This window comes from Glycine soja, chromosome 20 (assembly GCF_004193775.1).
Source record: "Glycine soja cultivar W05 chromosome 20, ASM419377v2, whole genome shotgun sequence".
Classification (NCBI taxonomy): domain Eukaryota; kingdom Viridiplantae; phylum Streptophyta; class Magnoliopsida; order Fabales; family Fabaceae; genus Glycine; species Glycine soja.
This window is the reverse complement of record NC_041021.1, coordinates 586,502-608,036: the sequence shown is the minus strand read 5'-3', so window position 1 is coordinate 608,036 and position 21,535 is coordinate 586,502. Positions and strand designations below refer to the sequence as shown.

General features: G+C 29.5%; 1 protein-coding gene across 1 annotated transcript; it reads left to right on the top strand.

Moving 5' to 3' along the window:
• The first annotated feature begins 10,928 nt into the window (after positions 1–10,928).
• Positions 10,929–19,042, top strand: LOC114402967 (protein indeterminate-domain 5, chloroplastic-like). The gene is made up of 4 exons (XM_028365680.1): positions 10,929–11,587; positions 11,994–12,390; positions 15,174–16,214; positions 18,723–19,042. The coding sequence occupies exons 1-3, from the start codon at positions 11,434–11,436 to the stop codon at positions 16,201–16,203; spliced, it is 1,581 nt and encodes a 526-aa protein (XP_028221481.1). The 5' UTR covers positions 10,929–11,433; the 3' UTR covers positions 16,204–16,214; positions 18,723–19,042.
• The last annotated feature ends 2,493 nt before the right edge of the window (positions 19,043–21,535 follow it).

The following is a 21,535-nucleotide window of genomic DNA, read 5'->3' as shown; positions in this document are numbered from 1 at the left end:
ATACCTCATGGTAGGTGCTGTTGCTGCTTCCAGCGTGTAGCCAAATGACAAAAAGAAGAAGAAAAAATAATGAAAGAGAAAACTCACCAAGGAACTGAAATCTCTCAAAAAGCGTACACAAAAGCCTTTTTTATTTTTCTGAAATGAAAAAAAAATAATAGTAATTAATCACGAGGATGCTTTCTGAACTCTGATTGATGTATGCTGTTTTGCTTGGCCACGAAATGATTATGCCTATGCCAATGCATAGTGTCTGTGTGTTGCCAAAGTTTGACCTTTGTCTCTCTCTCTAATTTCTACTTTCTACACCCTCTCTCTCTAGATGATGGACTAGTGACTAGTGAGTAATATATGCGACAACATCGTCATAATCACTTGGGGAGAATACATGGATGCCATGAAAATACTTTTCAGATCCTTTTGTTATCTTCTGATGAGGACTGTTTTATTGACATGTTAACAGAATATATAAATATATTTTGGTCTTTCTTTTTAACAAAAAAATAATAATATATGTATATATATAAAGTCTTCTCACATATATTTTTAACGTGGGATAAATTTATTAATTTTTATAATAATTATTTAAAAATATATTTTTTAATTATTGATATAATAAAACTTTAAATGAATAGTATATGTTAATAAAATTCTTTTTTATATCATATTATTTATATTTTTTTCCTCTACTTTATCTTTCTCTTTCAATTCTCTTGTACATATTTTAGAGTTTAATTTTGATTCATTATTAATATAATAATTTTTATACCATCAAATAATTAAAAGTTATTTTAAATATAAAATTTTAAAAAAAATTATTATATAAAGAGTCGTCAAATATATCACCTAGCATATACATAAACGTTGGTTGTCTCAGCTTAATCTATGATATCGGATTTAAGTCTTACAATGTATTTAAATGAAATTTTTTATCACTTATAATGATGATATTAATTAAAATAGGATTGTTTGTGATCTAGAAAAATAAACTAGGACGATGTTTATTTATGTATAGGTTCTAATTTGTTAATGGTCATAGAAAATTTGTGGTCATGATGAAATTATAGACAATATAACTAATTTTTTTTTCGGTAATTAAAGACCATACTATATAAAAAATCTTTTTTTTGCAGTTTTCTTGTGTCATGAATATGGAAATAAAAAAAAAGTGTGCTATTTGAACTTTCAAGGTATATGATGATTACAACTTATAAGTTCTCGTGAAAAAAACTATTATTGCGATGAAAGGCACAAATTATAAAAAAAAAATACAGGCAAATGTTTTCATTATCAAATGGATATTTTCAAAATAATATATAATCATGATGTCTATGCCCTAAAATGGCTAATGACCCAAAATGTCACATGCATTCTGGCTAGACATTTACAACTTACAAGTCCCAGGGAATGCCTTTCTTGTCACAGAAGAAAATAAGGTGACATTTGAGTTGTACATTATTGAAGGTATGAATGAATGGTTGGAACTTGGAAAGAAATTTGCATGTCAACGCGCGTGTGAGAAATGGATCATTCCTGTGTAGAATTTCATCTCCCGTCAATCCTATCAAAATCAATCAATATTCGTATTTCATTGTTCTTTAATTTCCATAAAAAAACATTCTTTAATTTCAATTTTATATAATAAAATAATATATAATACATTTCTCAATTTGAAAAATATTTGATGAATTTTATAAATAAATAGTTTTGATAATTTGACTAATATAAAATGAAGTTGAGGCAGCTTAATATATTTTTGTTGTTGTAAGTTAATGTTTTTTTATTTTTAGTCTTTATAAGTTTATTTATTTTAATTTTAGTTTATGTATGTTTGTATTTTTTAATTTTATTTCTGGTGAGTTTTTTTTTTGTTTATTTTTAGTCTTAATAAATTTTATTATTTTAATTTTAGTTTCATTAATATTCTAATTTTTTATTTATAGTCTTCGTAAATTTACACTTATATGAATTAAAATTGAAAAAATATAAACTTAAAGAACTAAAAATGGTAAAATATATTAAAAGGACTAAAATTAAAATAATAAACTTAAAAGGACTAAAAATGTTAACTTTTAAGCTGCCAAAAAATTTATGCCACTACACGTTCTGGATAGATTTTTTTTCTTTTGTAAAAAGAATTATATGAACCTCTATACAAAATGAGTTAATTAGGTTTTAAAAGGTTGATCAGTCTTAACTCTTACATTTTTTGTTCTGTTAATACTTTTAATCTTCGTCATTAAATATTATTGTTATAAGATGACATGACATTAATTTTATTAATATTTTATTATGTTTTATTTTAACAAATAAAAATTGTCAAAAATTATTTAGATAAAATATTTAAAATGCATTAAATAATTTCTAGATAGCGATTTACAGGCGTCAGAGGTAATTTCGATTTACCAGGTTCCTCAACTCCCACACCCAAAATGGAACAATAAACTCCAAGAAGTTACTAATCCAAAATTTATCAAATCGTGAAGGAAGCTACCCAAATTTATCCCACAAACTAATTTTTTCTTATAATTAATAACTAATAAAAAAAATGCAAGGGTTGCAAGAAGTCTTTTATTTTTTATGGCATCATGCAACGGGGATGTAGGGAGCTATGCACGGTCCGATTGTATTGAAAATATCAATTATAATACATGATTTGGTATATCAATTACAATAAATAAAACAGAATTGATCACACTTCAAATTATCTACTTAATTTATTATATACTAGTGAAAAGATAAACACGGTTGCATCTGTCTTCCCACATTTTTATTTTTTTGAATTAGATTTATTGTCAGTCAGTGAAGTGATTTTTTATATGCAACTTAAGAGGTGGAAAGAAAGAAAATTGAGACAAAAAAAGAGACTCATAATAATGTTTTTTTTTGTTTTGTTGAAGAAAAAGTAAAAAGAAAAAATCATAAGAAAAAAAACTGACTTTAAAAACCAAGAATTTTTTAAAAAAAATCTTTCGTTTTTTTCAATTTAAATTTGAAATTTTATTTTTCTTTTTCATTTTGTTCTCTCTACCAAACCTAAGGTACTCTTCCAAACATTTTCCTTCAAACAACCCAGTCAAACTCATGTCAAAGAAACCATCTCTGAGATCATATTACACATGCACCAAGACCATGCAGTGACCGTTCAACAAAAAACCCTACACATTCTCAAAACCCAGTCACAGAACTAGCTACAATAACCAAACACTACAGGGGAGGGTACTCTTAACACGATGATTATTTAATAATTATTATATGCCATTTCTATTTATATTAAGATCAATATATAGTTATTATTTTTTATTTTTATATAAGACTCATTAAATTTAAATTCAACTATTTTTTTTTTCTTTCTAAACACAACATCGTAAGGATTCAAATCAATTGATCTTAGGTCTTGGCGTGTGTCCATATATCTCAAGCCAGTTGACCATTTGCTAGAGAAGAAAGAAACAAAGTAATAACACACAGCTATTCAGAATGAATTGTTGTTAGGATGGCAGAAACTGCAGAGTTGTGTGGGGCTACAAGGCAAAAAGAATGGAGAGATGGCACAGCTTCTCAAGATTTTCTTTTCTATCTATCTTCTCTGTGATTGTCAGAGTCTGATGTTAAAGAGAGGGAATGATGGAAATTCCTGTGCAAATGGCATGATGTGTATGAAACACTCCAAAACCCACATTAAATTTAATACCATCATTACTACTGTTCTCATATGTGCATTAAATAACCTTTCATCAGTTGTAATTTTGTGATCAAAAGCGATTTGCACTGCCCACAACAACGAAGATAACTTGCTTTTTTTTTTTGTTATGTTTTTCACACAAGGTAAAGTGGTAAACACTGAAAAGATTGAAGGAAAAAAAAAAAAACGAAAACAGATGGGGTCAATTCGAGGTAGGGGTACCTTTGGCTTGTGCAAGCAGGCAAATCGTAATGTGTCTCGGCAACTGTGTTTCCACTTTTGTATCTATCTACTACTACCTAGCTAGTCTCTTTCCCTTACTCAATACAGGTAAGTTACTATTCTAATTCTCCTAATTTTATAAAAATATATTTTCTTAATTTTTTGTTCTACAGTAATATTATTTATTTTAGTCAATTGTTATATTTTAATTTTTAGTATCATTTTGTATTAAAAAAGAACTGTACCCTATAGGGGCCTAGAACCCTTGGGCAACCACATAACCTAACAGTACTCAACTTTTGGGGACAATTCGACTCTGCTACAGTCGACAAAGTGATCAACATTAGAGGCATAATCCTTGAATTAAGATAACATTATCGGATAATAAAATATTAGCATCACATTAGTAATAAGGTAAGATCATGGATCCCAAAACTCATTAAGATATGTAATAAAGTGTAAGATTCTTAAGATAAAACAATTATTTATTCTCATTTATTATTATTATTACCCTTTATATTATAATGATATTTGACTTAGAATGTCAAGGTGTCGTATTTATTATTCTATTATACAGTGAAGAATGACAAAAGATTACAGAGAGGGACAGATATCAACAAGAGAAGTGAATCTAGCAGAAATTAAATAGTAAGTTTCTACAGAGAGGGACTCTTATTATAAAGCTAGTGTTAAAGTAAATATTTTATAATATTAGAAATTAATTTGAGACACTCATGGATTAAAATAAGAGTCTATTCTGTTAAATGGTAAGTTTCTATGGACAGAAGTATCAAATATAAGAAGACGTGAATCTAGCAGAAAGAATTATTAATATTTTTAAATGGAACAAGTCTTCAATAGTTTCTCCATTATAAAGCTTTTTTTTTTAATCACTGACAATGTAATGTCAAACCAAATTCGGAAAGGAAATCCTTCTCTAATCTATCATATGTCTTTTCTAGATTGATTTTAATTGACATCCAAGCAAAGGTCATTTCTTATACTTCATTGAACAAATAATTTGTTGAACAATGATAATGTTGTCATTGTTGTTCCTGTTATGCACAAAACTATCTAAAGGGCCTCATCAGCTGTTCATATATAACTAATCTTAGCTATTAAGAAAAAATCTTTAGTAATTGTTTTGTACGAAACATTTAGGGGCGACAAAATAATCCACGCATGTATTTTTTCTTAGATAAAATTCACAACCGATATAAAATATGTTTAAAGGAGTATGCCTTCTAATGTGGGAGCCATCCTTATGCTTTTCAAGTTGAGAAACTTTTAGGAGTCGTTTGATGCCGATTAAAAATGATCTGACGTTCAATTTGAGAGTAAATATTTAAGTGATTTATGTTAGGAGATCAATGTTGTGATATCAGTGTTGATAATCAACATCTTCACAAATAAAATTACTCACATCTATGAAGGATTGTAAGAACATACATAAAGATTACACCATAAGAAACATAAGAGAATTTAACCTGATTCAGCATGTTTTGTCTAAGTTCATAAAACTGACTGAAAAAGTATTTGATTATCACAAAAAAATGATTACAAGATTGTAATTCACCTCAAATAATGTATCACTCTCACTTAATGATTAGAATAAATGATAACACTCTCACACAAAAACATTTTTCTCTCAACAAAATGATTTTGTTTTAATCTATCTTCTCACACACTCTCTCTTCATGTTGTGTTTTTTCATTAATTTTCTTTTCTATTTATAATGAAAATTGTCATCAACTATAATAAATAAGTTTTATTGAAAGTTGAAACAAAAATAACTTTCAATGTATCTATTCAACTAAGGTTTATATAATAAAATGAAATATTTCACTTTACATTTAAACCACTTGAATTTTAGTGATAAAAATATTCAATTTTCAATGTGCATGCATTTTATCTTTTGACTTGAAACTCTATGATTTATCTGATAATGATGTTACTTAAGATAGAAAATAATGAATTACTTTGCAAGTGTAAAAGATTCACCATATTATCTTCGACAACCATCTTCTTCATCATTTTGAAATGGTTCCCCAATTTTGTCATCTGCACCCGTTTCATTTTCAACTTCCTTCTAACCCACATCAAAAATACTTAGCACCACCATAACCAAAGAGATCGGAAAATATGAACAACATCGCTGCTCACCATCACACGTATTCCAAGTACATTTGTATAAGTTTTTATACACGTGGAAAAATAATTAAACATTATTTTAACTAACATCATTAACAGATAAACCGCTTAATTAGCTACTCTCAAACTGACCATCAGATCATTTTAATCCACATCTAACGACTCCTAAAACTTTCCTAAGTTGGGAATTCATGATTGTTTTTTCTTTTCTTTCCTTCTTTTTCTCTAATCTGGATTGTTGATCGCTTTTTAGATGGGCTCATGTTGCTTTTAGATGGGCCAAACTCGTCATAGTGGCCCAATATGCCCTGTCAAAATTCATTCTTAAGGCTGTCCAGTAAATCTGAAGCATCCTATAATTATTTGAAGGCCTATTCATAAAAAGATAAAAGAAAACGAAGATAAAAACTAGTTAATGGCTCAAGTTAGCTTTTTCTTCGACCTGATAAAGACCTTTGGTTATGAAACTTGTTTAAGAAATTAGTCACTTCATAAATTATTAAGTCATTTAATTCCTTTTGAAAATAAACTATGACTTAAATAATTAAATATCTCCAAATTTAAAAGAAAAAAAATATGCTTTCAAGAAAAATACATAAATTTTTCTATTACTTGTAGTGTTGTTAGTACTTTAATAAAATATCACATTTTTAACTATGGAAACTTCTAAAGAAACATAATATAGTTAAAAAATAGATTAAATAATATATCCATTGAAAGTATAAAATGTCATCCAATATGCACTGATTAATTAAAGAACTTAACAACACATGGGAGTAGACGGAAACCCAAAAAGCAATAGAAAAACTATTTTAATTATAGCAATATACAGTGTGTCCAAAAAATGTAGAGTTACACTATTTATGTTACAACTAATTGGGCTTTTCTATTTCACTTCATTATTTTTAATTACAATTGGTCCAAGCCCATTTTACATCTTAGGACGCAAACTAGGTAAGTACTCGTTCCCTCTTTTCTAAATAACTGTCATTGATGATTTGTTTGCATAAAACAAGGAAAGTAAAATTATACTACAAAGATCATGATGATGTAGGTCGCTTACATGATAACACACTTTGATTTTGTATCTATATTATGAAGCACACACTGTCACATTTGTGTTTCCTTTCCAATTAGTGTTCATTACCACAATAGTAAAAGTTTGAGCATAAAACTTTTGAACTGAGGAATTAAAACTGATTTTTTTAAAAAAAAATTACAAGGACAAAAAAAGACCAACTGGAAGACCAAAAACAAAATTATCTCAAATTTGAGGAACTAAAAACTTATTAAAGCTTTTTTTTTAAAATGTTTCCTAAATCACGACAAATTGAAACAAATTATATATAATATACTGTATTAAAAAATGTATTGCTAATCATGTTCTAATGAAATGCTTTGTCCTAGGTATATAAAGTGAGGCCTTCACTGACTTGCATACGAGACAATGGGGGCCAACAAATTAATGGGCTTACACATATAGCAGTTGTCTGTTAGATTGTAGGCATATATAGCAATAGTTATGAGCCTGAACCACAATACTAGTACATGATTTTTTGATGTTTTAAATCCTCTTAATATGTCCTATTTTACCAGCTAATTAAACGTGTCCCATATGTCAAAAATATTTGGGTCAGTCTTATTAGTATCTGGCATTTCTATACATATTCAGCTAGATGGAGCCATTTTAACAACTATGTGCATTAACCTTTCCCAAATAAGTAGGTTGGTTAGAAAAATTAACAGCTGCATGTACGTATATGGTGGTTAGAGGGCATGCTCATAGTTGTAGCTAGCTACATCTAATCTAATCTCACTCCATGCCATCCACATAAAAAATATTATAGCTTTATCTCATAATTTATAATATGAACCTCAAAAATCTAATTTATAGTTAAGCTGTCATTATTTCAAAGAATGACAGCTGCCCCAGCAACTATTGGTTTGTTGGTTGAAAATTTATCAATAAAATATTTTTTTTTAAAAGGACAAAGGAGTACAAGAAGAGCTGAATCTTCGAATCAAAGGGATGAAAATTTATCGATAAAATTAATTTAAAAACAAAATGGAGAATATGCTAAATAACTATCCCTTTCAAGACCTCATAATTCCCAAAAGGCACGCATTTCACTTTATTCAGTTCCGTAGATGGTTTCGTCCAAAAAAGAGAAAAAAGAAAAAAAAGAATTCCGTAGACGATCATTATTTTACACACGATCCACCGTCAGAATTCAACTGTGTCTTGAAAGTAAAAGACAATTAAGCTATGACTATAGCAAGTGCTCTCTAATTTCTCAACATGTCTGAGGGAGATTTGTTTATCCAGAGTGGTTGGATTAGGTTTTCCACTGAGTGTTCTAATCGAGATTCCCCTTTCCTTTTCTATTCACTGGAATTTTAAATGTTAATATTCTAAAACGTATAAATATGATTATTTTCTTTTTATATAAGAATAAGTAGCATATTATAATTTAATATCAACTTATATAAAATTTATTAACTTTTATAATGATTATCTTTTGTTGTTGATGGAAAATGCATACTAAAATTAATGGATAGAAATTAAACTATTCATATAAAGATAAAAGAGTTTAAATGTGAAAAATATTTACTAATCAATAAAAAAAATTATTGTTGGTGTAACTCTTAATGTAATCATCATATAAAAATAACAAGAAATTCGACTTAGACCGTTAAAATACAGTGTAAGTTTTTTTACATACATTTTCATTACATGCAAAAGTGATGATATATAAAAAGTAAATTAAATATTTATTTCTATTTTTAAAGAATTAGTTTAATTATAAAACTTTAATATAATCATACTTCAATATATTAAGGACCAGTTTAATAATTTGTTTTCCTAAATGTTCAAATTACCTTTCTAAAATATTAATAAGAGAAATATCGTAACGCCTTATCTAACACAATTTTTTTATTAGTTAAAATTTATTAAAAAAACATAAAATCATGGGAGTTCCACTCTTTATTTAATCAAATGTACTCATAATTTATAGTTTTAAATAAATTCTTCTCAATAAGAAAGAATATATATTAAGACAAGTGTGCTGCTAATTAGCACTTTTCAAATTAATAATAATTGCATTACTAGTACGTGGTTGGGTTGGTTTTATTGTGAAAAATAATCAATAGGATGAAAGTTTCTTGTACTTTTACATCTTTGATATAATTGAAGTAAAAAAGAAAAATAATAACAAATATAACAGGTACTACGATAAAATTGAAATTGAAATATATGTATATATATATATATATATATATATATATATATATATATAATGTTGTAAAAATATCAGGTAATTTCTAATATTATTCCATGTCCCTCCTTGATGTGACTTTGGGGAAGTAGCAGCCAGCCATTGCATTGCATCATTGCATGCAGCCCAAGGCATCTAAACACAGTAAAGGTAGGTTCAGAAAGCTTTTTTGCCCTTTCCATGTTCAATGTCCCTAAACGGTAATGCCACAGTACACTCTGCCTCTGCTGAATTTCAGACAACAGTTTTGTTCAGTCCCTTCCCCAATCGATCCTCAGGTGCTTTGCACTTCCATAAAAGCAATTATTTATGTACATAATAATATAAAAATTAAAAACTCCTCTTCAAGACTTCAACATCTTATTTATTAAATTGTATTTATCTTTGTTTTTATTTTTAGTTAAATTATTGTATTGTTTTTATCAACGCTCTTTTTATGTTAAATTACTAAGAAGGCTCTCGAACTAATTGAGAATTTTTAAACATGTTTCCAAAATATTTTTTAAATCGGGTTATTAGTTATATAATTTTTTTTATTAAGCTTTTAAAATTTTAAAACATAAATTATCATTTTCTAACAATTTCAAGCCTTCAAAAAATTAACCACATGTATTTATCCTTTTAGTTTAAGGATCCAATTAAAAAATAATTTATGAATTTATTTGAAAATTCTTAAATAGTAGAGAAACCTACTAAATAATTTTAGGTCATATTTATTAACTTGTGTCATTTATATAAAAAGTGATACTACATTTGATTTTTATTTTGGGCCTCTCAAACGGACGTTAAAGTAAGTTAGAAATTATTACTTCTCACGAAGCGGTGCTTTGAAACGTATATCAATTGAATATAACGCGTACACAAACATATTTTAAATAGTATCTCTTTTAAATAAAGTTAGAACTTTACTGGAGACACTGTTTAGGTGCATTGTATATAAAAATATAGGTGTGAGGAGAGTTTTATCTCCTTAAATAAATTGATTTGACTTAATTTAAGTTAGTGAGAGTACAAAATGACTTATAAATAGTAAGAATACTTATATATTTAATTTCTATTATTATCATTGTCAGAGACTTTTCTGTATTGGAAAGGTACATATTGAACTTCAATTATTCTGAGTTGATGTAGATGAATTCATTAATTAATAAAGATATAGTCCTCTTAATACTTATTTTTATTTATAAAATTCAAATTTAAAGTTTACTTTGAAGAAATTAAACTTTTTTTTATCCCTAAATCCAACATGGTAACTTGTGTTTTGCACATACGGTTTTATGGATCAATCTTTGTGTATACACACACGCGGTTTCAGTTCATCACCTTTTTATTTGTTTTTGCTTATGAATTTTCGTAGGGTCCATAGTGGGGCTGAGTGATTAGTGAAAGTTTGTCTGAGAGTGAGTCAGAATATGCGAAACAAGAAAGAGAAAGAGAGAGAGAGAGAGGTATAGCTGTTTCATTTCATGCTGCTTACACACATCTCATGTCGTTATGTGACTAAGGATTGGGTCCACAGTGCCGTAGGCCTCTCTCTCTCTCACATACATCAATTTTCAATATATTGTAAATTTTCATTTATTGCTGAAAAAGCATTGAGCAAAATCTGGAAAAAAGTTTGAAGAAAAGAAAAAGAAACAATTCAGTAAAATTGTGTGTGCATATGTGTTGGTGTATCTGCATGACACCAAATCAGTGGAAGATACTCACAAAACCTCTACCTCGAAATTTCTCATTTAAAACAAAGACAACTTGGGAGAAAAATTCATATCAAGTGGCCATGATGGGGGTTGATTTAATTTTCCTTTTTTCTTCCTCTCTCTTCATCTCCTATATCTCTCTTCTCTGCTTCAAAAAAATTTTCAAGAAAAAAATTTCCCTTTATTAGTTTCTCTTCTCTACTTCTCTGTTAGGTTCAAGAGAATCCAAATTCCCTTGCCTTTGAGTTTTGAGATTGGGGATAAGAATTGAGAAGGACTCAAACTGCACGTGGGTTTTTCAGAATTCTGATTTAGGTGTAAGGTTTCAAATACAAGAAGGAAAAGAAACACTTTGAGAAGAAGGTTAATTATACATAGAGGTTTTTTTTTATAAGATATGGCAGCACCTTTTTCTGCAGCATCGCTCTTTGCAATCAGAGAAGAGGATCAGAATCAGATGAAGCAGCAGCATTCCTCAACACCATCATCATCAACCACTCCAGCTGCACCACCACCCCAGAAGAAAAGAAGAAACCAACCAGGAACACCATGCAAGTATCTTAAACTTTTTGTAGAAAGAATTCTAATCTTTGATTCATTTCTCATCAATTAAATGAATTGATTTTCTCTCTTTTTTTGGTTTCATGTCTACAAACATTTTATTCGGCCACCCATTATTCTTATAATTTTTTTCCAATGATGTAATTCCCTATCTGGGGTGGGGGAACCCTAATTCCTAATCCTGACTTTGAAACATAAATGTGAAATGGAACATAGAAATTAATTAAAAGGGTATGTCTTGGAAACCTTTGGCTTTGTCTTCAAGCTTTCAAAAAAATTAATTGCTTTCTTTAATAATTTTTTTAATCATGTGAATTTTCTAATAATTTGTTGTTTGGCATTATTTTAAATAATTATTTTTTCTCTTGCTTGGAATGGAAACATGTGTGTATGCAGATCCAGATGCTGAGGTGATAGCACTATCTCCCAAGACTCTAATGGCAACAAACAGGTTTATATGTGAAGTGTGCAATAAAGGGTTCCAAAGAGAGCAAAACCTACAGCTACACAGAAGAGGACACAACTTGCCTTGGAAGCTAAAGCAAAAGACCAACAAAGAGCCAAAGAGAAAGGTTTATCTGTGTCCCGAGCCCACATGTGTTCACCATGACCCTTCAAGGGCTCTTGGAGACCTCACTGGCATTAAGAAACACTACTCTCGCAAACATGGTGAGAAGAAGTGGAAGTGTGACAAGTGCTCCAAGAAATATGCTGTTCAATCAGATTGGAAGGCACACTCCAAAACCTGTGGCACTAGAGAGTATAGATGTGACTGTGGCACCCTCTTCTCCAGGTATGTAACAACATTAATTTCGCAACTTAATTAATTATATGACAATTGACATAAAAAAACAAGATATTTTTTTACTTATAGCATTATTTTTAATGATGCAATTCTAGTTGCTATCATGTAACAGAGAATTGGTGTCATGATCACATTGGAAGGAAGAAGTACTAGAGTTTGGTTTGATTTAGGTTTGTTTTTGGTCTGGGGTTAAGGCTTAGTATTATTAGATTCTTCAAGTGACTATAGTGAGGAAATGGCTTTGATGCTTTCTTTTTCTATTGAGTTTGGCTTCCTTCCAATTGATTCAGATTCTGTCCTCTCTTTCCCTCTCTCGCATGGTTTCCTTTGTCATCTTTCTCGTATATATATTTGGCATGGTGGCCAGGTGAAGTGAAAGGAAACATCCCCCCACGTGAATAATCTCTGAGAATCAGAAAAAAGCACAAGGAAGAACAGTTTACGGCACAATAAATTATTATGTGGTTGGATCAATTTCCACATAACATATCATTAATTTATAAAAAAAAGAATTATTTATATGCCACATAAAAATTATATATAATAATTTCTCTTAGGGCACATCCTCTCTCTCTCTCTAACAACCAAAAAGAGAGAAAAAATTGAAATTAAAAAACTCCAAAGTTCTCATTTTATCTAAAAATTACAGCTGTTTTTGGCATATTTAGGGAGTTTTTGATTGAAACCTTCAAATTTTATTCTTACACATATCTATTTGTGTTTAGGAAAATATATTCTCTCTCTTTACTTACATACATGCATGAATGAGTGTGGGGATAGGAAATGTTTTCCTTTAATTTTCCTATTCACGTGCTGTTTTGCTGAGTAGATCGAAAGAAAGGGGCCCTAGTGCAGTTTGGTTATTGTTAGGGGGGGAGGATTGTTCTCTTGTGAATTGGCTAGATGTGTTCAGTGTTGTGTTCTCTCGCAGGTGCTCCTTTTCACGATAACGTCAGGCCCTAACAACCTCCCTCATTTCATGCTTGCACTATTTTAATTTTCTCTTTCTCTTCTCTTTGACATTATTTGATGTTAAACTTGGTGGAGCTAGTGGTCATGCTTGGTTCAGAACTGCAGTCAAAATGAGTACAAAACAGATATTTCACAGTTTTGGTAGATTTGGATTTATACAAACTAAACAAAATGAACCGAAAGAAATTATATATATATATATATTCCATGACACATAAAGAAAAAATTGAATCCGTTTGAACAAAAGCCTTCAATTGGGATCTTGATTGAATATTGATAACTTAACTTTGACAAACTTTATACACATTCTCCAGTTTCATTTATTGAATATCAATTTCTTGAAATGGGGCATTTAGTTAATTTTGAAATGTTTTAGTCAAGTTTTGGTTAAGTTATTTCACCTACATCGTTTATATCTAAGTTGTCTTTTTCGTAATCTTTACACATTTTCTTAATCACTTGAAGTATCGTTCACATTGTTCTTTTCTTTAATTAGCTACTCGTTTCATAAGTACACGCAAATATTTGTCCTTGGGCTCATTATGGATTATTATTGTCCTTTGTGTTAAGATTTTCCTTTTTAAGTGATTTTGTTGTCTTTTACTAGGGAGTAGGGAATGCCAAAGTCCTCCTATAAATTTCAGGGATCTTTGATAGCAGTAACTGTTTTGATAGCCATTTTTTTTATGTTGGAGTGATTTGTGAGCGGTTAATTTGATTTCATGTGACTTATTAATTTATTTCTTAAGACTAAATATAGTCCAAACCTTCTGAAAATTGCCTAGAGTTCAACTAATTCATAGCATTTGAACAAAACTGTTACACCTATATGATATTTTATACTTTAATTTTTTATACCAATAAAAGGGAAAGGGATCGGATATAAACTCACATTTAACTAAATTTCCCTCTTTTCTCTCTATTTTACCATAAATGAGATAGTAGAGATAAGTACAAAAAAAAAAATGAGTGCCATTCAAACGTTATTCAAACTCAACTATAAGAACTTGTCTGAATACACCGACAATGAATTAAATAATATTTTTGAATACATAACGTCGTCAGTTTCTGCGTTTCTTTGGTCAATTAAATGCTTTATTAAATAAATATGTTTTTAAATTTTTTATTCAATAAATATGTATGTTTTTTAAATGTTTATGCATTGTGGCAGGATTATTCATTTTTTAAATGTTTTATTAAATAAATATGTAATTTTTTCAATGTAATTTACGATGTTTTCTATATATGAACTACGTCGGGAAACCACAGATAATAAGTTAATTAAACCTTTTTCAGTTACTAGCAACCCTTTATTTGTAAATTGTAATATTTATAAGTTGGTAAAAGAAAAAAAATGGTTTTAGGCTCAATTACTATGGTATGTCAATATAGTGAATTCATATTAAGTATTTATGTGAAAATAATTTACACTATAAACATAAATTAAAGTTTATTTTACTATCTTAAAAGAATCTGGTAAGTTACAAATTACAGTATACGTAAGCTGCTCAACCAAACCCTTCTTTCACCCACACCATTTTTACTTTCAGAACATTCTATTCTATTATATTTTTAGAAAAAAAATTATAGTACCTTGGAAATTTAGGAGTTTCATTGTGCCTAAACTCATTTAACTATTAGCTCAAAAAATAATAGTACCAAAAGTTATAGATTAGTTGAATATCATAGCAACTCTTTTTTTTTTACGATTTGATCTCTATTTTTTATTACCTTAAAATCATGTTATATATATATATATATATATATATATCATAATTTATTTTCTTTTGATAATGCAGAAGAGACAGTTTCATCACACACAGAGCCTTCTGTGATGCTTTGGCACAAGAAAGTGCAAGAGAGGCACCAAACCTGAGCAGTGCCATTGGCAACCAACTGTATGGAAACAGCAACAACATGTCCTTAGGCTTATCTCAAATCCCTTCCATCCATGACCAAAACCCTCAACCTAGTGAACTAATGCGTTTTAGTGGTGCGCCAAGGGCTGGTCAATTTGACCACATTCTCCCACCCAACATTGCCTCATCATCACCCTTTAGACATTCCATGCAAACCCCTCCATTCTTCTTGCAAGAATCAAACCAAACCTACCATGACTCAAACAAGCCATTCCAAGGACTGATACAATTATCTGACCTAAACAACAATAACCCTTCTGCCTCCAACCTCTTCAACCTTCCTTTTCTTTCCAACCGTGCCATCAACAGCAACAACTATTCTGAGGAACAACAATTCAACACTGCTGAAGGGTCCAATTTCTTCTCAGAAGGCACCATGAATATTGGCAGTACTGATCACCAAACTAGCTCCACCACTGTCCCTTCTCTCTTCAGCACCAATTCCCTTCAAAACAACCACCTTTCTCACATGTCCGCAACTGCACTGCTTCAAAAAGCTTCTCAAATTGGCTCTGCAAGTTCAAGCAACAGCATCAACATCAACAACACCACCACCACCAACAACACTAGTGCCTCCTCTCTTCTTAGAAGCTTAGCATCAAAATCTGATCATCAGAGGCAACTCGGTGGTGGTGGTGCTGCTGCAAACTATGCAACCATCTTCAACAACAGTGTTCAGGAAATGATGAACATTTCAGGGTTTGAAGCATATGATCATCATGGTGGCATGAACAAAGAACAAAAACTCGGTGGTGTTGGAGGCTCTGATAGGCTCACAAGGGACTTTCTAGGAGTTGCACAACAACAACAGCGAGAAGGGTTTAACTTGATGAGTTCTTTGGAAGCAGAGACAAACAATAACGCTGCGCCGTCAGGTCAATCTTTTGGAAGTGGTGGGAACTTTCAGTGAAGTACAAAAAGGTACGTCAAAACATTATTATTGTTGTCTACATTATTAAATCATGATTATGCATGAAATGTTGTACATAATTATTATTTTCTATCTTTCTTTTAAATATGCATATATTAAAAATATAACTTCAAATTATTAAAAATAAAAAATGGTTCTATTATTCTAATTTGGTAGTTATAATTTACAAAACATTTTTTATTTTTTACATCTGCCGACTTTAGAATTACACAAGATTTTTACTGCAGTTAAGGTATATATTTAACACGTGAAAAATACATGAAATAAGTAGATTCCTTTTCATAAGTGTTTTGTTTTTTTGGAAAATATTCAACATATTTTCATTTTTTCTTCTGTCTTATTTTTTATTTATTCTTCATTACATTTTTATCACTCTACTCTTCTTTTATCCCTCTCTCTATCTTCTTTTCATTCCAATACGTATATGGTTAAGTTGGCCAGAGAGGATTTAAATCTTTACTTTACACACACACACACACACATATATATATATATATATATATAGTTTTTCTTCTCTCTCGGAGTGATAAACAACACTCTATCGTGAAACTGTGAAAGATTATTATTATTTTGTTTCAAAAGACATAATGATCCTTGTTCAGCTTTTCAATTTTTTTCTTGAATGAAAGGGGTGTTGTGTGTTCTGATCCTGACAGTCTTGCATGGAGTGGAGTGGACAACGATGTGGTGCAGAACTTTGTTTCTTCTAGTGTCTTCTCCTTTTCATTTGGTTTCATTAATTTTTGGATATTTTAGTATATGGGTTGGCAGAGTCACGAGTGTCCTTCAACCTAATTGGAGGGGCATGGCCAAACATATCAACTTTGATGCTATTATTATTCGGTCTCTTTCTTATGTGTCATTTTCTCTCTTTTAAGTCACAGTTAGCTTAACAACAACGCCACAAATAAAGAAAAAACAAAATATAACAATTAATATATTAAAATATTTTGAAAACTTTTATTTTTTTTATAAAATATTATTTATTAAATTCCACGTGTTATTTTATTTAGTTCATTTTATATAAATTTTTGTTGTTTAAAATGATACATTACTTTTCATTATATAAATAAATACTATCAAGTAGTGAATATTGTATATAAACTACAATAATATTTAGAACTGAAATATAATTATTAATTTTCTAAAACTTGAAAGATAGTGTTAATTTTTGTCTTACTCATTAAATTTTATAAAATTCTAGGTAAAAAAATACCTTAACAACTTGTGAATATTTGAAGTTTCAGAGTTATAAAGCAATTCTTGTTTACATAATTTAAGGGGTTAAATGTATTTTTATCAATATATATATATATATATATATATATATATATATATATATATATATATATATATATATATATATATATATAAAAGTGAACTACAATTTTATTCTATCCATAAGATTTGTCCAATCAGTCTTTTTTACAGTATAAGAATAATTTAACCAGAGGAGTCATGAATGTATCAACGACCTTAACAAAAGATTTGTGCGTAAATAATTTATTGCATCCATAGTTTTACCATAAATAGTAGTTTTGAATTAAAATTATATATAGTATAATTTGAAGCGTAGTGATGATAAGTTTATTATGTTTTATTATTATTTTTGTATATATAGAATATAATGGGGTCCCATGGGAGGACAAAGAAAGTGACGATGGAGTAGAATGAGTATCGTAAGAATTTGTATTACTTGTTATCACATGGTCCGATCAAATTTGACCATGCAGACACCCAGTTATTTATTTTCATTATTTAACTCTTTGAAAGAAAAAAACAATCGTACCCTCCCTCCCTCTAAGAGATGGAATTGGACAGAGACCTTTAGTGTCAGTCAATATATTTTGATTGTATCTCATGTCTTTTTTTTTTATATGATTCCATATTTGGATATCTTAGATAGATCTCTACAGGTCTTTAAGATTTATTGACTAAATTATCTTAATAGTCTATTTTATTTTTAAGTTGTTCACTATTTGTATTAAATATTTTACTTTTTTTCTTTCGCACACCATAGTTTCTTTTAAACTCCATTTGTATCTCTCAGCTCTTTTTTTTCTCTCTCTTTTAATTATCACATTTTTTTTCTTTCTCTTACTTCCACTCTTTTACACCCTTGTGTTAAAAAAAATAGCCTCGACCTAGTAATAGTAATTTCTATGTTTTTAAACTTTATCTTAATACTCCCCTAAAAAAAACTTCATCTTAATATTACAAGTTGAATGCACTGTAAACAGTTTGCTTCAATGTACTGTTTTTAAGAGTGGGGATGACTTGGGTAAGAAACAAAGCTTTAAGAAGCTTTCTTTGTTTTCTTTCTTTCTTTTCTGAAGCCAAGGAGACTAAAAATTAGGTTATGTAATGCCAACAATATCTATTCATCATCATCTGCATAGTTTTACTTTTTTGAAACTTAGTGTGTTGTTATCAGACAGTACGTAGCCTATTATATGCTATAACAATTACAATATTCGACTTTGGTTTAATTTTTGCAGGGGTATCAACTTGTTCCATTGACTAATTAGATCATCTATTTCGGTTTTCGGGAGCAACATGGAAGCATATTGGAGTTTCTGTATAGACCTAGCTAGTCTCAACATTTTCAAACAAAATGAAAATTGACTTCCTTTGATGATCATACTGTTGAACCGTAAGCAATTGGTGTTAGGATTTCAAACAAGACTTGTTTCATATTTTTCATGTTTTACTTAGTAGATTTTGTTACTAGACAATGCTTTAATTTGATATGTAAATGGTCAGGAATACCAGCCATAACGCTTCGTAGCGCCATATATATAAATATTAATTAGCATCATCCACTCTTTTAGTTAGACAAACAAAAAAAAAGATAAAACAGTCTTTTGGCACAACTTCACTATTTTTTTTTTTGAGAGGACACATAACTTCAATAGATAACCGATTATAAAAACAATCTCATATTTTTTTTATCTATTAATTTTTTTTATAATTTATAGTTAATAAATAACGTCTTCTTTATTCATAAACCGCAACTTCGTTTCACTTAGAAAGGAACCATTCCTAGCCGTACCATTACCAATCCAAATAGGAACCTTAGGAAATCATTAGTAAAGAGGTATGAAGCATATTTGTGTCGAGCATATTTATGGAATAATGGGACAAAGAAATTTCTATTCCAATGAAAAAGAAAATTGGCATTCAACATTGCTTAATGGTCATTGGTCGGCTTCTTATTTTGAAAACCTCATATTTGTGTTTTGAGAATTTTATCTAGGAACGTAGTAGCTTAAAAAATTGGAATTCAAAATTGTAAAAGGCACATATACAACATTGGCGAGGAAAATGAAACAACAGAGGAGGGAAAGGAGAAGAAAAAATCCTCTTTTATTTTATAGTAATCAAGAATGAGGATTGAGAGTAAACTTAAATATTTATTCTTGGATTAAATAAATCTTTTTCATATATATATATATATATATATATATGAAAATTCAAACATGTCAAATAAATAATAAGAAAAATATAAAATTTAAAAGTTATATAATCCTATTTAAATAAAAAGTACAATATAAAAATTAATAATAGGTATATATATATATATATATATATATATATATATATATATAATATTTTATAAATAATATATCTCTAATAAAAGAGTTATTTTGTATTAAAAACCCCGAATAATACATATACTTATCTAACTTATGAAACAAGGGATTCTAATTTAGTTGTTGATCGAGTAACATGCATACGTAAACTTTTTTATAAATGTCAGCTCAAAGGATTTAAATTTATGATTTTTCTTTTTTTCCTTCACTCTTCCTAAATCACTAAGTCAATCTTATATATTCATTTAAATTTTATACTTGAGTCCTATTCTTTCTTTTGTCTTGTGTAACGTTGGTTTATGATCACTGCTATTTGATGCTACGTACTTTTCAAATAAGCATTTCGCGAGGTTTGGAGAGGACTTTTTATTTGCGGTATTGGAGGTTATGGATCTAACTTTCTGTGCTGGCGTTTTGCACTTCTTATGCAAAGGTTCAATTCCTTTTATCAAATTTAGATTGCTTCTCGACTTATATATGCTGAGATTTAGCTTTTTATTGGAAAAATAGGGACAGTAAGAATGGAGCTCCAATAGCCAACAATTCTAGAAATTTATAAGCTACTAGGGAATATATATATATATGAATGATTTTAGGTTATATATCACAAACCATTTCTATATATTTACAGATTTAAAAATGATTCATGCATGGACACTAAAAACCCAATTACACTCAGAAAGAGATAATTAAAGAGGAGAGATAGAGAGAGCATGTATGGACTGTGGTGAGACCAAGAAGATGGAGAGAGCAAATGATGGGTTGAGTGAGGATATATAGAGAACTAGCTAGTGGACAATGCAAATATAATTAAGGCCATCGAAGAAGGAAGAAAATACTGATCAAAGTCATAAAATAATTAAGTCTCAATTGGAACAGTTTCTTAGCTCTTTGTATTTTACAAACTTCCAGGGTCAGTTTAGACAAGAATTGTGACAGGTGTTTAAGAGGAAGGGGAATGTGATAGAAGAGAGTTTGAATCAAATATGCATTGGTTAATTGGAACGTATAAACTCGTGTGTGTGTATAGATATGGTAGGCGAAGATGTAAAGAAAAAACCAAAGTTGCAATGCAACACGATAGAAAACTTTTCTCAAAGAGATTTCCTTACACAAACCAGTACAGTAATTTTCTTGGTGAGGCTCTAATGACAGTCCAAACATTCCATTTATTAGAAGATGCTTTCATGTTCTACCACATTTATTCACTAAAATAATACGACTTTTAAAAATTACATGTAAGAAAAGTAATGTCAACTTTAACATACCTCAATCCAATTTATATAAATATTTCACCGTTAACTAAAGGTTGTGCAAACATTGATATTATTGATTGATAGTCCATTTTGCAACATGCTTGAGAGGAAAGGTTTGGGAAATGCAACAATGAAAAGGAGGAACTTTTGGAACTGTAGCCGCATTACATGGAGCAGGTGCATGTCCAGATACGTGTGTTTGGAAAAGAATACAGATAAACAACCGAGTGAATGTAGCAAAAGAGTATTGGGTATGCTAATAGTCATCTGGGCCGTAGAGCTTCCTGGCCCATTTTATATAGACAGCTACCTTGGATTTTATGACAAAGATGTAAGTCTTTTGTTATTTACAACCTCCCCATTTCATAATTACACTACTTTTTTTAAAATAAAAAATTATTTAATTAACCTTCTTTTTTCTCTCTTTTCCAAACACCACTTCTCGCCTGTCTTGTTTCACCG